The sequence below is a fragment of the Bombina bombina genome, chromosome 3 (genome assembly GCF_027579735.1).
Source record: "Bombina bombina isolate aBomBom1 chromosome 3, aBomBom1.pri, whole genome shotgun sequence".
In the NCBI taxonomy this organism is placed as follows: domain Eukaryota; kingdom Metazoa; phylum Chordata; class Amphibia; order Anura; family Bombinatoridae; genus Bombina; species Bombina bombina.
The window spans coordinates 751,573,623-751,587,125 of record NC_069501.1 but is presented as its reverse complement, the minus strand read 5'-3'; the positions used below and the strand labels follow the sequence as shown (position 1 = coordinate 751,587,125).

The 13,503-nt window shown below is 35.1% G+C and overlaps 1 protein-coding gene across 1 annotated transcript in view; it reads right to left on the bottom strand.

Moving 5' to 3' along the window:
* The window catches only part of DMD (dystrophin), a 4,487,195-nt gene that overhangs the window by 3,480,966 nt on the left and 992,726 nt on the right, over positions 1–13,503 (bottom strand). The window contains exon 4 of the mRNA XM_053707599.1: positions 13,019–13,096. Coding sequence (XP_053563574.1) covers positions 13,019–13,096 — 78 coding nt within the window. The remainder of the gene's footprint in view (positions 1–13,018; positions 13,097–13,503) is intronic.

Below are 13,503 nucleotides of genomic sequence, written 5' to 3'. Positions count from 1 at the left end.
CTGTGCTTTTATTCCTTAGTGAGACTGTGCTTTAATTCCTTAGTGAGACTGTGCTTTTATTTCTTAGTGAGACTGTGCTTTTATTCCTTAGTAAGACTGTGCTTTTATTCCTTAGCGAAACTGTGTTTTTACTCCTTAGTAAGACTGTGCTTTTATTCCTTAGACTGATTTTATTCCTTAGTGAGACTGTGCTATTATTCCTTAGTGAGACTGTGCTTTTATTCCTTAGTGAGACTGTGCTGTTATTCCTTAGTGAGACTGTGCTTTTATTCCTTAGTGAGACTGTGCTTTTATTCCTTAGTGAGACTGTGCTTTTATTCCTTAGTGAGACTGTGATTTTATTCCTTAGTGAGACTGTGCTTTTATTCCTTAGTGAGACTGTGTTTTTACTCCTTAGTAAGACTGTGCTTTTATTCCTTAGTGAAACTGTGTTTTTACTCCTTAGTAAGACTGTGCTTTTATTCCTTAGTGAGACTGATTTTATTCCTTAGTGAGACTGTGCTGTTATTCCTTAGTGAGACTGTGCTTTTATTCCTTAGTGAGACTGTGCTTTTATTCCTTAGTGAGACTGTGCTTTTATTCCTTAGTGAGACTGTGCTTTTATTCCTTAGTGAGACTGCGTTTTTATTACTTAGTAAGACTCTGCTTTTATTCCTTAGTGAGACTGTGATTTTATTCCTTAGTGAGACTGTGCTTTTATTCCTTAGTGAGACTGCGTTTTTATTACTTAGTAAGACTGTGCTTTTATTCCTTAGTGAGACTGTGCTTTTATTCCTTAGCAAGACTGTGCTTTTATTCCTTAGTGAGACTGTGCTGTTATTCCTTAGTAAGACTGTGCTTTTATTCCTTAGTGAGACTGTGATTTTATTCCTTAGTGAGACTGTGCTGTTATTCCTTAGTGAGACTGTGCTTTTATTCCTTAGTGAGACTGTGCTTTTATTCCTTAGTGAGACTGTGCTGTTATTCCTTAGTGAGACTGTGCTTTTATTCCTTAGTGAGACTGTGCTTTTATTCCTTAGTGAGACTGTGCTTTTATTCCTTAGTGAGACTGTGCTGTTATTCCTTAGTGAGACTGTGATTTTATTCCTTAGTGAGACTGTGCTGTTATTCCTTAGTGAGACTGTGCTTTTATTCCTTAGTGAGACTGTGCTTTTATTCCTTAGTGAGACTGTGCTTTTATTCCTTAGTGAGACTGCGTTTTTATTACTTAGTAAGACTGTGCTTTTATTCCTTAGTGAGACTGTGCTTTTATTCCTTAGTAAGACTGTGCTTTTATTCCTTAGTGAGACTGTGCTGTTATTCCTTAGTAAGACTGTGCTTTTATTCCTTAGTGAGACTGTGATTTTATTCCTTAGTGAGACTGTGCTGTTATTCCTTAGTGAGACTGTGCTTTTATTCCTTAGTGAGACTGTGCTTTTATTCCTTAGTGAGACTGTGCTGTTATTCCTTAGTGAGACTGTGCTGTTATTCCTTAGTGAGACTGTGCTTTTATTCCTTAGTGAGACTGTGCTTTTATTCCTTAGTTAGACTGTGCTGTTATTCCTTAGTGAGACTGTGATTTTATTCCTTAGTGAGACTGTGCTGTTATTCCTTAGTGAGACTGTGCTTTTATTCCTTAGTGAGACTGTGCTGTTATTCCTTAGTGAGACTGTGCTTTTATTCCTTAGTGAGACTGTGCTGTTATTCCTTAGTGAGACTGTGCTTTTATTCCTTAGTGAGACTGTGCTTTTATTCCTTAATGAGACTGTGCTTTTATTCCTTAGTGAGACTGTGATTTTATTCCTTAGTGAGACTGTGCTTTTATTCCTTAGTGAGACTGTGTTTTTACTCCTTAGTAAGACTGTGCTTTTATTCCTTAGTGAAACTGTGTTTTTACTCCTTAGTAAGACTGTGCTTTTATTCCTTAGTGAGACTGATTTTATTCCTTAGTGAGACTGTGCTGTTATTCCTTAGTGAGACTGTGCTTTTATTCCTTAGTGAGACTGTGCTTTTATTCCTTAGTGAGACTGTGCTTTTATTCCTTAGTGAGACTGTGCTTTTATTCCTTAGTGAGACTGCGTTTTTATTACTTAGTAAGACTGTGCTTTTATTCCTTAGTGAGACTGTGATTTTATTCCTTAGTGAGACTGATTTTATTCCTTAGTGAGACTGTGCTGTTATTCCTTAGTGAGAGTGTGCTTTTATTCCTTAGTGAGATTGTGCTTTTATTCCTTAGTGAGATTGTGCTTTTATTCCTTAGTGAGATTGTGCTTTTATTCCTTAGTGAGATTGTGCTTTTATTCCTTAGTGAGACTGTGCTTTTATTCCTTAGTGAGATTGTGTTTTTATTCCTTAGTGAAATTGTGCTTTTATTCCTTAGTTAGATTGTGCTTTTATTCCTTAGTGAGATTGTGCTTTTATTCCTTAGTGAGAGTGTGCTTTTATTCCTTAGTGAGATTGTGCTTTTATTCCTTAGTGAGATTGTGCTTTTATTCCTTAGTGAGATTGTGCTTTTATTCCTTAGTGAGATTGTGCTTTTATTCCTTAGTGAGACTGTGCTTTTATTCCTTAGTGAGATTGTGCTTTTATTCCTTAGTGAGACTGTGCTTTTATTCCTTAGTGGGATTGTGCTTATATTCCCTATTGAGACAGTGCTTTTATTCATTAGTTAAAATGTGTTTTATTTTCCTTAGTTAGACTGTGTTTTAAATTCCTTAGTGAGACGGTGCTTTTTTTCTTTAGTGAGACTGTTTTTATTCCTTAGTGAGACTATGTTTTTATTCCTTATTGAGACAGTGCTTTTATTCATTAGTGAGACTGTGTTTTATATTCCTTAGTGAGACAGTGCTTTTACTCCTTAGAGAAACTGTGGTTTTATTCCTTAGTAAGACTGTGCTTTTATTCCTTAGTGAGACTGTGCTTTTATTCCTTAGTAAGACTGTGCTTTTATTCCTTAGTGAAACTGCGTTTTTATTACTTAGTGAAACTGCGTTTTTATTACTTAGTGAAACTGTATTTTTACTAATAGTAAGACTGTGGTTTTATTCCTTAGTGAGACTGTGTTTTTATTCCTTAGTGAGACTGTGCTTTTATTCCTTAGTGAGACTGTGCTTTTATTCCTTAGTAAGACTGTGCTTTTATTCGTTAGTGAGACTGTGCTGTTATTCCTTAGTGAGACTGTGGTTTTATTCCTTAGTGAGACTGTGCTTTTATTCCTTAGTGAGACTGTGCTTTAATTCCTTAGTGAGACTGTGCTTTTATTCCTTAGTGAGACTGTGCTTTTATTCCTTAGTAAGACTGTGCTTTTATTCCTTAGCGAAACTGTGTTTTTACTCCTTAGTAAGACTGTGCTTTTATTCCTTAGACTGATTTTATTCCTTAGTGAGACTGTGCTATTATTCCTTAGTGAGACTGTGCTTTTATTCCTTAGTGAGACTGTGCTGTTATACCTTAGTGAGACTGTGCTTTTATTCCTTAGTGAGACTGTGCTTTTATTCCTTAGTGAGACTGTGCTTTTATTCCTTAGTGAGACTGTGATTTTATTCCTTAGTGAGACTGTGCTTTTATTCCTTAGTGAGACTGTGTTTTTACTCCTTAGTAAGACTGTGCTTTTATTCCTTAGTGAAACTGTGTTTTTACTCCTTAGTAAGACTGTGCTTTTATTCCTTAGTGAGACTGATTTTATTCCTTAGTGAGACTGTGCTTTTATTCCTTAGTGAGACTGTGCTTTTATTCCTTAGTGAGACTGTGCTTTTATTCCTTAGTGAGACTGTGCTTTTATTCCTTAGTGAGACTGTGCTTTTATTCCTTAGTGAGACTGCGTTTTTATTACTTAGTAAGACTGTGCTTTTATTCCTTAGTGAGACTGTGATTTTATTCCTTAGTGAGACTGTGCTTTTATTCCTTAGTGAGACTGCGTTTTTATTACTTAGTAAGACTGTGCTTTTATTCCTTAGTGAGACTGTGCTTTTATTCCTTAGTAAGACTGTGCTTTTATTCCTTAGTGAGACTGTGCTGTTATTCCTTAGTAAGACTGTGCTTTTATTCCTTAGTGAGACTGTGATTTTATTCCTTAGTGAGACTGTGCTGTTATTCCTTAGTGAGACTGTGCTTTTATTCCTTAGTGAGACTGTGCTTTTATTCCTTAGTGAGACTGTGCTGTTATTCCTTAGTGAGACTGTGCTTTTATTCCTTAGTGAGACTGTGCTTTTATTCCTTAGTGAGACTGTGCTTTTATTCCTTAGTGAGACTGTGCTGTTATTCCTTAGTGAGACTGTGATTTTATTCCTTAGTGAGACTGTGCTGTTATTCCTTAGTGAGACTGTGCTTTTATTCCTTAGTGAGACTGTGCTTTTATTCCTTAGTGAGACTGTGCTTTTATTCCTTAGTGAGACTGCGTTTTTATTACTTAGTAAGACTGTGCTTTTATTCCTTAGTGAGACTGTGCTTTTATTCCTTAGTAAGACTGTGCTTTTATTCCTTAGTGAGACTGTGCTGTTATTCCTTAGTAAGACTGTGCTTTTATTACTTAGTGAGACTGTGATTTTATTCCTTAGTGAGACTGTGCTGTTATTCCTTAGTGAGACTGTGCTTTTATTCCTTAGTGAGACTGTGCTTTTATTCCTTAGTGAGACTGTGCTGTTATTCCTTAGTGAGACTGTGCTGTTATTCCTTAGAGAGACTGTGCTTTTATTCCTTAGTGAGACTGTGCTTTTATTCCTTAGTTAGACTGTGCTGTTATTCCTTAGTGAGACTGTGATTTTATTCCTTAGTGAGACTGTGCTGTTATTCCTTAGTGAGACTGTGCTTTTATTCCTTAGTGAGACTGTGCTTTTATTCCTTAGTGAGACTGTGCTTTTATTCCTTAGTGAGACTGTGCTGTTATTCCTTAGTGAGACTGTGCTTTTATTCCTTAGTGAGACTGTGCTTTTATTCCTTAGTTAGACTGTGCTGTTATTCCTTAGTGAGACTGTGATTTTATTCCTTAGTGAGACTGTGCTGTTATTCCTTAGTGAGACTGTGCTTTTATTCCTTAGTGAGACTGTGCTGTTATTCCTTAGTGAGACTGTGCTTTTATTCCTTAGTGAGACTGTGCTGTTATTCCTTAGTGAGACTGTGCTTTTATTCCTTAGTGAGACTGTGCTTTTATTCCTTAATGAGACTGTGCTTTTATTCCTTAGTGAGACTGTGATTTTATTCCTTAGTGAGACTGTGCTTTTATTCCTTAGTGAGACTGTGTTTTTACTCCTTAGTAAGACTGTGCTTTTATTCCTTAGTGAAACTGTGTTTTTACTCCTTAGTAAGACTGTGCTTTTATTCCTTAGTGAGACTGATTTTATTCCTTAGTGAGACTGTGCTGTTATTCCTTAGTGAGACTGTGCTTTTATTCCTTAGTGAGACTGTGCTTTTATTCCTTAGTGAGACTGTGCTTTTATTCCTTAGTGAGACTGTGCTTTTATTCCTTAGTGAGACTGCGTTTTTATTACTTAGTAAGACTGTGCTTTTATTCCTTAGTGAGACTGTGATTTTATTCCTTAGTGAGACTGATTTTATTCCTTAGTGAGACTGTGCTGTTATTCCTTAGTGAGAGTGTGCTTTTATTCCTTAGTGAGATTGTGCTTTTATTCCTTAGTGAGATTGTGCTTTTATTCCTTAGTGAGATTGTGCTTTTATTCCTTAGTGAGATTGTGCTTTTATTCCTTAGTGAGACTGTGCTTTTATTCCTTAGTGAGATTGTGTTTTTATTCCTTAGTGAAATTGTGCTTTTATTCCTTAGTTAGATTGTGCTTTTATTCCTTAGTGAGATTGTGCTTTTATTCCTTAGTGAGAGTGTGCTTTTATTCCTTAGTGAGATTGTGCTTTTATTCCTTAGTGAGATTGTGCTTTTATTCCTTAGTGAGATTGTGCTTTTATTCCTTAGTGAGATTGTGCTTTTATTCCTTAGTGAGACTGTGCTTTTATTCCTTAGTGAGATTGTGCTTTTATTCCTTAGTGAGACTGTGCTTTTATTCCTTAGTGGGATTGTGCTTATATTCCCTATTGAGACAGTGCTTTTATTCATTAGTTAAAATGTGTTTTATTTTCCTTAGTTAGACTGTGTTTTAAATTCCTTAGTGAGACGGTGCTTTTTTTCTTTAGTGAGACTGTTTTTATTCCTTAGTGAGACTATGTTTTTATTCCTTATTGAGACAGTGCTTTTATTCATTAGTGAGACTGTGTTTTATATTCCTTAGTGAGACAGTGCTTTTACTCCTTAGAGAAACTGTGGTTTTATTCCTTAGTAAGACTGTGCTTTTATTCCTTAGTGAGACTGTGCTTTTATTCCTTAGTAAGACTGTGCTTTTATTCCTTAGTGAAACTGCGTTTTTATTACTTAGTGAAACTGCGTTTTTATTACTTAGTGAAACTGTATTTTTACTAATAGTAAGACTGTGGTTTTATTCCTTAGTGAGACTGTGTTTTTATTCCTTAGTGAGACTGTGCTTTTATTCCTTAGTGAGACTGTGCTTTTATTCCTTAGTAAGACTGTGCTTTTATTCGTTAGTGAGACTGTGCTGTTATTCCTTAGTGAGACTGTGGTTTTATTCCTTAGTGAGACTGTGCTTTTATTCCTTAGTGAGACTGTGCTTTAATTCCTTAGTGAGACTGTGCTTTTATTTCTTAGTGAGACTGTGCTTTTATTCCTTAGTAAGACTGTGCTTTTATTCCTTAGCGAAACTGTGTTTTTACTCCTTAGTAAGACTGTGCTTTTATTCCTTAGACTGATTTTATTCCTTAGTGAGACTGTGCTATTATTCCTTAGTGAGACTGTGCTTTTATTCCTTAGTGAGACTGTGCTGTTATACCTTAGTGAGACTGTGCTTTTATTCCTTAGTGAGACTGTGCTTTTATTCCTTAGTGAGACTGTGCTTTTATTTCTTAGTGAGACTGTGATTTTATTCCTTAGTGAGACTGTGCTTTTATTCCTTAGTGAGACTGTGTTTTTACTCCTTAGTAAGACTGTGCTTTTATTCCTTAGTGAAACTGTGTTTTTACTCCTTAGTAAGACTGTGCTTTTATTCCTTAGTGAGACTGATTTTATTCCTTAGTGAGACTGTGCTGTTATTCCTTAGTGAGACTGTGCTTTTATTCCTTAGTGAGACTGTGCTTTTATTCCTTAGTGAGACTGTGCTTTTATTCCTTAGTGAGACTGTGCTTTTATTCCTTAGTGAGACTGCGTTTTTATTACTTAGTAAGACTGTGCTTTTATTCCTTAGTGAGACTGTGATTTTATTCCTTAGTGAGACTGTGCTTTTATTCCTTAGTGAGACTGCGTTTTTATTACTTAGTAAGACTGTGCTTTTATTCCTTAGTGAGACTGTGCTTTTATTCCTTAGTAAGACTGTGCTTTTATTCCTTAGTGAGACTGTGCTGTTATTCCTTAGTAAGACTGTGCTTTTATTCCTTAGTGAGACTGTGATTTTATTCCTTAGTGAGACTGTGCTGTTATTCCTTAGTGAGACTGTGCTTTTATTCCTTAGTGAGACTGTGCTTTTATTCCTTAGTGAGACTGTGCTGTTATTCCTTAGTGAGACTGTGCTTTTATTCCTTAGTGAGACTGTGCTTTTATTCCTTAGTGAGACTGTGCTTTTATTCCTTAGTGAGACTGTGCTGTTATTCCTTAGTGAGACTGTGATTTTATTCCTTAGTGAGACTGTGCTGTTATTCCTTAGTGAGACTGTGCTTTTATTCCTTAGTGAGACTGTGCTTTTATTCCTTAGTGAGACTGTGCTTTTATTCCTTAGTGAGACTGCGTTTTTATTACTTAGTAAGACTGTGCTTTTATTCCTTAGTGAGACTGTGCTTTTATTCCTTAGTAAGACTGTGCTTTTATTCCTTAGTGAGACTGTGCTGTTATTCCTTAGTAAGACTGTGCTTTTATTACTTAGTGAGACTGTGATTTTATTCCTTAGTGAGACTGTGCTGTTATTCCTTAGTGAGACTGTGCTTTTATTCCTTAGTGAGACTGTGCTTTTATTCCTTAGTGAGACTGTGCTGTTATTCCTTAGTGAGACTGTGCTGTTATTCCTTAGTGAGACTGTGCTTTTATTCCTTAGTGAGACTGTGCTTTTATTCCTTAGTTAGACTGTGCTGTTATTCCTTAGTGAGACTGTGATTTTATTCCTTAGTGAGACTGTGCTGTTATTCCTTAGTGAGACTGTGCTTTTATTCCTTAGTGAGACTGTGCTTTTATTCCTTAGTGAGACTGTGCTTTTATTCCTTAGTGAGACTGTGCTTTTATTCCTTAGTGAGACTGTGCTTTTATTCCTTAGTGAGACTGTGTTTTTACTCCTTAGTAAGACTGTGCTTTTATTCCTTAGTGAGACTGATTTTATTCCTTAGTGAGACTGTGCTGTTATTCCTTAGTGAGACTGTGCTTTTATTCCTTAGTGAGACTGTGCTTTTATTCCTTAGTGAGACTGTGCTTTTATTCCTTAGTGAGACTGTGCTTTTATTCCTTAGTGAGACTGCGTTTTTATTACTTAGTAAGACTGTGCTTTTATTCCTTAGTGAGACTGTGCTTTTATTCCTTAGTGAGACTGTGCTTTTATTCCTTAGTGAGACTGCGTTTTTATTACTTAGTAAGACTGTGCTTTTATTCCTTAGTGAGACTGTGCTTTTATTCCTTAGTAAGACTGTGCTTTTATTCCTTAGTGAGACTGTGCTGTTATTCCTTAGTAAGACTGTGCTTTTATTCCTTAGTGAGACTGTGATTTTATTCCTTAGTGAGACTGTGCTGTTATTCCTTAGTGAGACTGTGCTTTTATTCCTTAGTGAGACTGTGCTTTTATTCCTTAGTGAGACTGTGCTGTTATTCCTTAGTGAGACTGTGCTTTTATTCCTTAGTGAGACTGTGCTGTTATTCCTTAGTGAGACTGTGATTTTATTCCTTAGTGAGACTGTGCTGTTATTCCTTAGTGAGACTGTGCTTTTATTCCTTAGTGAGACTGTGCTTTTATTCCTTAGTGAGACTGTGCTTTTATTCCTTAGTGAGACTGCGTTTTTATTACTTAGTAAGACTGTGCTTTTATTCCTTAGTGAGACTGTGCTGTTATTCCTTAGTAAGACTGTGCTGTTATTCCTTAGTGAGACTGTGATTTTATTCCTTAGTGAGACTGTGCTGTTATTCCTTAGTGAGACTGTGCTTTTATTCCTTAGTGAGACTGTGCTTTTATTCCTTAGTGAGACTGTGCTGTTATTCCTTAGTGAGACTGTGCTGTTATTCCTTAGTGAGACTGTGCTTTTATTCCTTAGTGAGAATGTGCTTTTATTCCTTAGTGAGACTGTGCTGTTATTCCTTAGTGAGACTGTGTTTTTACTCCTTAGTAAGACTGTGCTTTTATTCCTTAGTGAGACTGATTTTATTCCTTAGTGAGACTGTGCTGTTATTCCTTAGTGAGACTGTGCTTTTATTCCTTAGTGAGACTGTGCTTTTATTCCTTAGTGAGACTGTGCTTTTATTCCTTACTGAGACTGTGCTTTTATTCCTTAGTGAGACTGCGTTTTTATTACTTAGTAAGACTGTGCTTTTATTCCTTAGTGAGACTGTGATTTTATTCCTTAGTGAGACTGTGCTTTTATTCCTTAGTGAGACTGTGTTTTTATTACTTAGTAAGACTGCGCTTTTATTCCTTAGTGAGACTGTGCTTTTATTCCTTAGTAAGACTGTGCTTTTATTCCTTAGTGAGACTGTGCTGTTATTCCTTAGTAAGACTGTGCTTTTATTCCTTAGTGAGACTGTGATTTTATTCCTTAGTGAGACTGTGCTGTTATTCCTTAGTGAGACTGTGCTTTTATTCCTTAGTGAGACTGTGCTTTTATTCCTTAGTGAGACTGTGCTGTTATTCCTTAGTGAGACTGTGCTTTTATTCCTTAGTGAGACTGTGCTTTTATTCCTTAGTGAGACTGTGCTTTTATTCCTTAGTGAGACTGTGCTGTTATTCCTTAGTGAGACTGTGATTTTATTCCTTAGTGAGACTGTGCTGTTATTCCTTAGTGAGACTGTGCTTTTATTCCTTAGTGAGACTGTGCTTTTATTCCTTAGTGAGACTGTGCTTTTATTCCTTAGTGAGACTGCGTTTTTATTACTTAGTAAGACTGTGCTTTTATTCCTTAGTGAGACTGTGCTGTTATTCCTTAGTAAGACTGTGCTGTTATTCCTTAGTGAGACTGTGATTTTATTCCTTAGTGAGACTGTGCTGTTATTCCTTAGTGAGACTGTGCTTTTATTCCTTAGTGAGACTGTGCTTTTATTCCTTAGTGAGACTGTGCTGTTATTCCTTAGTGAGACTGTGCTGTTATTCCTTAGTGAGACTGTGCTTTTATTCCTTAGTGAGACTGTGCTTTTATTCCTTAGTGAGACTGTGCTGTTATTCCTTAGTGAGACTGTGCTTTTATTCCTTAGTGAGACTGTGCTTTTATTCCTTAGTGAGACTGTGCTTTTATTCCTTAGTGAGACTGTGCTTTTATTCCTTAGTGAGACTGTGCTTTTATTTCTTAGTGCCCTCACCACCATGTTTTAAGTTGATATGCATTGTGAAATCACATTACCGAATAGCAGCATTTCCTTTCTACCTTGCTTCTATACCTAACATGTTGAAAATGATTCTGGCAATTTGGAGTTTCAGTCACTTCCTCTCTGTGTAATAGCGTGATAAAGTTCTTTCCCAGGTATTAGCAGTAGAGTATAAAGAGACATAAATATTGCTACTATTGCTTGTTTTCACCTCAGACCTTTGCAGTTCGTTTTTCTGTTTATTTCTATCTTCACTTAGATCATTCATCAATCTTACTTGGTCAGAGAATAAATCTGGTGAAAGAATTGAACATTTAACCTCTTGCATGGCAAGTAGTAATTCTGATACTAAATAATTTCAATGTTCTTTTTACGTTGATGCAATACTGAAGTGTTTCTATTGTGAATAATTTATTCTGTTGCACTATAAAGTTCTTTATTAGAACAGTTCATTTAGTAAACTTCGAGTTACTAACTTGGAAAACTATCTTCCTAGCCACTAAATCTACATCAAATGAGTATTTTAAATGTCAAGAAAAATTTATCTTTCATCATAAGGATATTTTTATTATGTTCTCATAAAATAATTTTAGTTTATGTTAAGTAAGTTTAGAGCTATTTAAGTTTAGTTTTAGTGCTGGTGTGATGTCCTCAGCAATAGTATATGTGATGTGATCACAGAAGCCACTGTTGAAAGCATTTTTTTCATGTCGTGTCATCTGCCTCCATTGATGCAATTTATGGTGCGCTCAATAAAACCTTAGGATAGTATGAGATTTTGGTTGCGCTGATATCCTTGTTTGTTTTTGCACAGTCACTTATATTGCTTGACTTTGTTTTGAGTAATACTAAAACTGGAATTTTACCTTTTAATCAATGTTTCTCAGAACTGATGTATTTAAAACACTTCCTACCCTGTTAGTTTCTACTACATGTAAAACTGCATCTCAATTTCACCATTATTTTTTAATTACATTCCCCAGATGTGCATCATTCAATAATTTGTTATGGATTGTTTTCTAATGTACTTATCATTATTTAACATAAGGTAACTCCTTTACAAAGATGAAGCCTGCTTGTATATTGACTTCTCTCAGGTGTTGCTTTTGGATTTTCTTATCAGGTTAAACACACAGTGGCAATTTGAATGAAATCCCAATGGTTATGCTGGCTACATTTTGTACTTCTTTCAGTCAACATTTGAAAAAAAAAAATTTGAAGTAATGGTTGTGTCTCATGAGACAAACGGTACTGTGACAATCCCTTTCTGCTGGAAACAATTGTAAGACACAAACAGCTTAAAAATCATAAGGCAAGAACAATAGATGAACCAAAAATCCAGACTCTAAGAATACAATATATAAGCAATCACATTATATAGTATAATGTCTGATTTTGTTATGTTTTATTTAAATAATGTTAAAAACAGTAGTTTTGCACTATGATCTTATACCTCTGCCTATTGCAGCCCCCTACATTTCTACCTGGCAGATAGATGGTTAACCTTATCCTTTCATCTATTTCTAACACCAACATACTTGATATAGCCATGTGTATTATATTGTTGACACTAAAACACTCTGGCTGCACTGTGCAAGAGATGCTAATGGCAGCATTAAAGCATGTTTTACTATTTAATATCACTTGTTTGCATGTAAGGCATACGAGAAAGTGCATGGGTTAATGATTTGCTTGACAGAGAAGATAACTTCTATTGCTTAGACTTTAATAGTAGAGGTTATTAAATATGAGGATCTTTATTTTTTTCAATATGTAAACTATTATATTCTGTTAAGTGTTTTATTTCCTCTCTTTTTAAAAATTAAGAATGATTTATTGATACACGACCAGCAAGTTATAACTGTTTTTGTCCCTCTCGGTTTCCTCTTCTTTAGTTATTTTATTGTAAGTCAAATATTGTTCTAATAAGTGACATCAACTATGGGAGATGATATTTAATAATTCCCTGGCCTCTAATGCTTAACTAAACATTTATTCAGATGGACATTCATTTATTTCCTTCCTTCCTCTCTGAATATGAAAGAACCTTAGGTACAGAGGTGGAGGGAACTTTACTGCTCTTGAGTGATATCTATTAACATTCAAATATGATATTGTTAAATCTTAGAAATGGCACTCGTGGTTTGCTTCCGCTTTTTATGTTTGTTTTTTAACAAAAATCAATGTTCATAAAGACAAAATAAAAACAAAACAAAGCATCATCACTTGATCATGTTGCTAGTGGTTTGCAAAGTTTGTGAATGCAGAGAGATTGCATTATATGTTCATTCAATTCATTTTCTATAAACAAAATAAGCAAGATAATTGGAATATTTTTTGAATCATCAGATCAGTGATGCATTTATAAATTGCCCAGACAAATCTCATTTGGAAACCATAGGAAAAAGGTCACTTAAAACATTCCCTATGTTGTCAGAATATGCGGTAGACTGCATTAGTTATTATGCACTTGTGATTACTCACATTATTTTTTTGCAAGATTTGCAGTGCTTTGTTGACATTGTTTAGAGCGTGAACCCTTGTGGAGCCTTTTTCTTTTACCTGAAAGACAAAACAAAAAGCAATAAGTGTAACTGCATAGAATTTCCTCTTTATAGAAGACAAGAGAGACATGAGTAGTGACTTTTAAATTGAACTGACATTGCAGTTAAACAGTAGAATAATTTGGTTTCCTACAAAGTGAACTGCAGGCTAGATAGAGTATTTAAAGAAAACTTGTTGAGGATGTATGAAACAAAGTATTGATCAAAGTAAATTAAGTTCAAGAAATTTAAGTCAAATTAGCAGTTAAAAAAAAGAGAAAAAACAGGAATAGTGCCTTGTATGAAACTGTTCTTATCTTTATCATTTTCTGCTATAAACAACAGTATAAGGCAATATAAACTTTAATTTATTAAGAATACAATTATTTTTTCTTTGGCAAATTCCTCTGATAACAAGGCAATTCC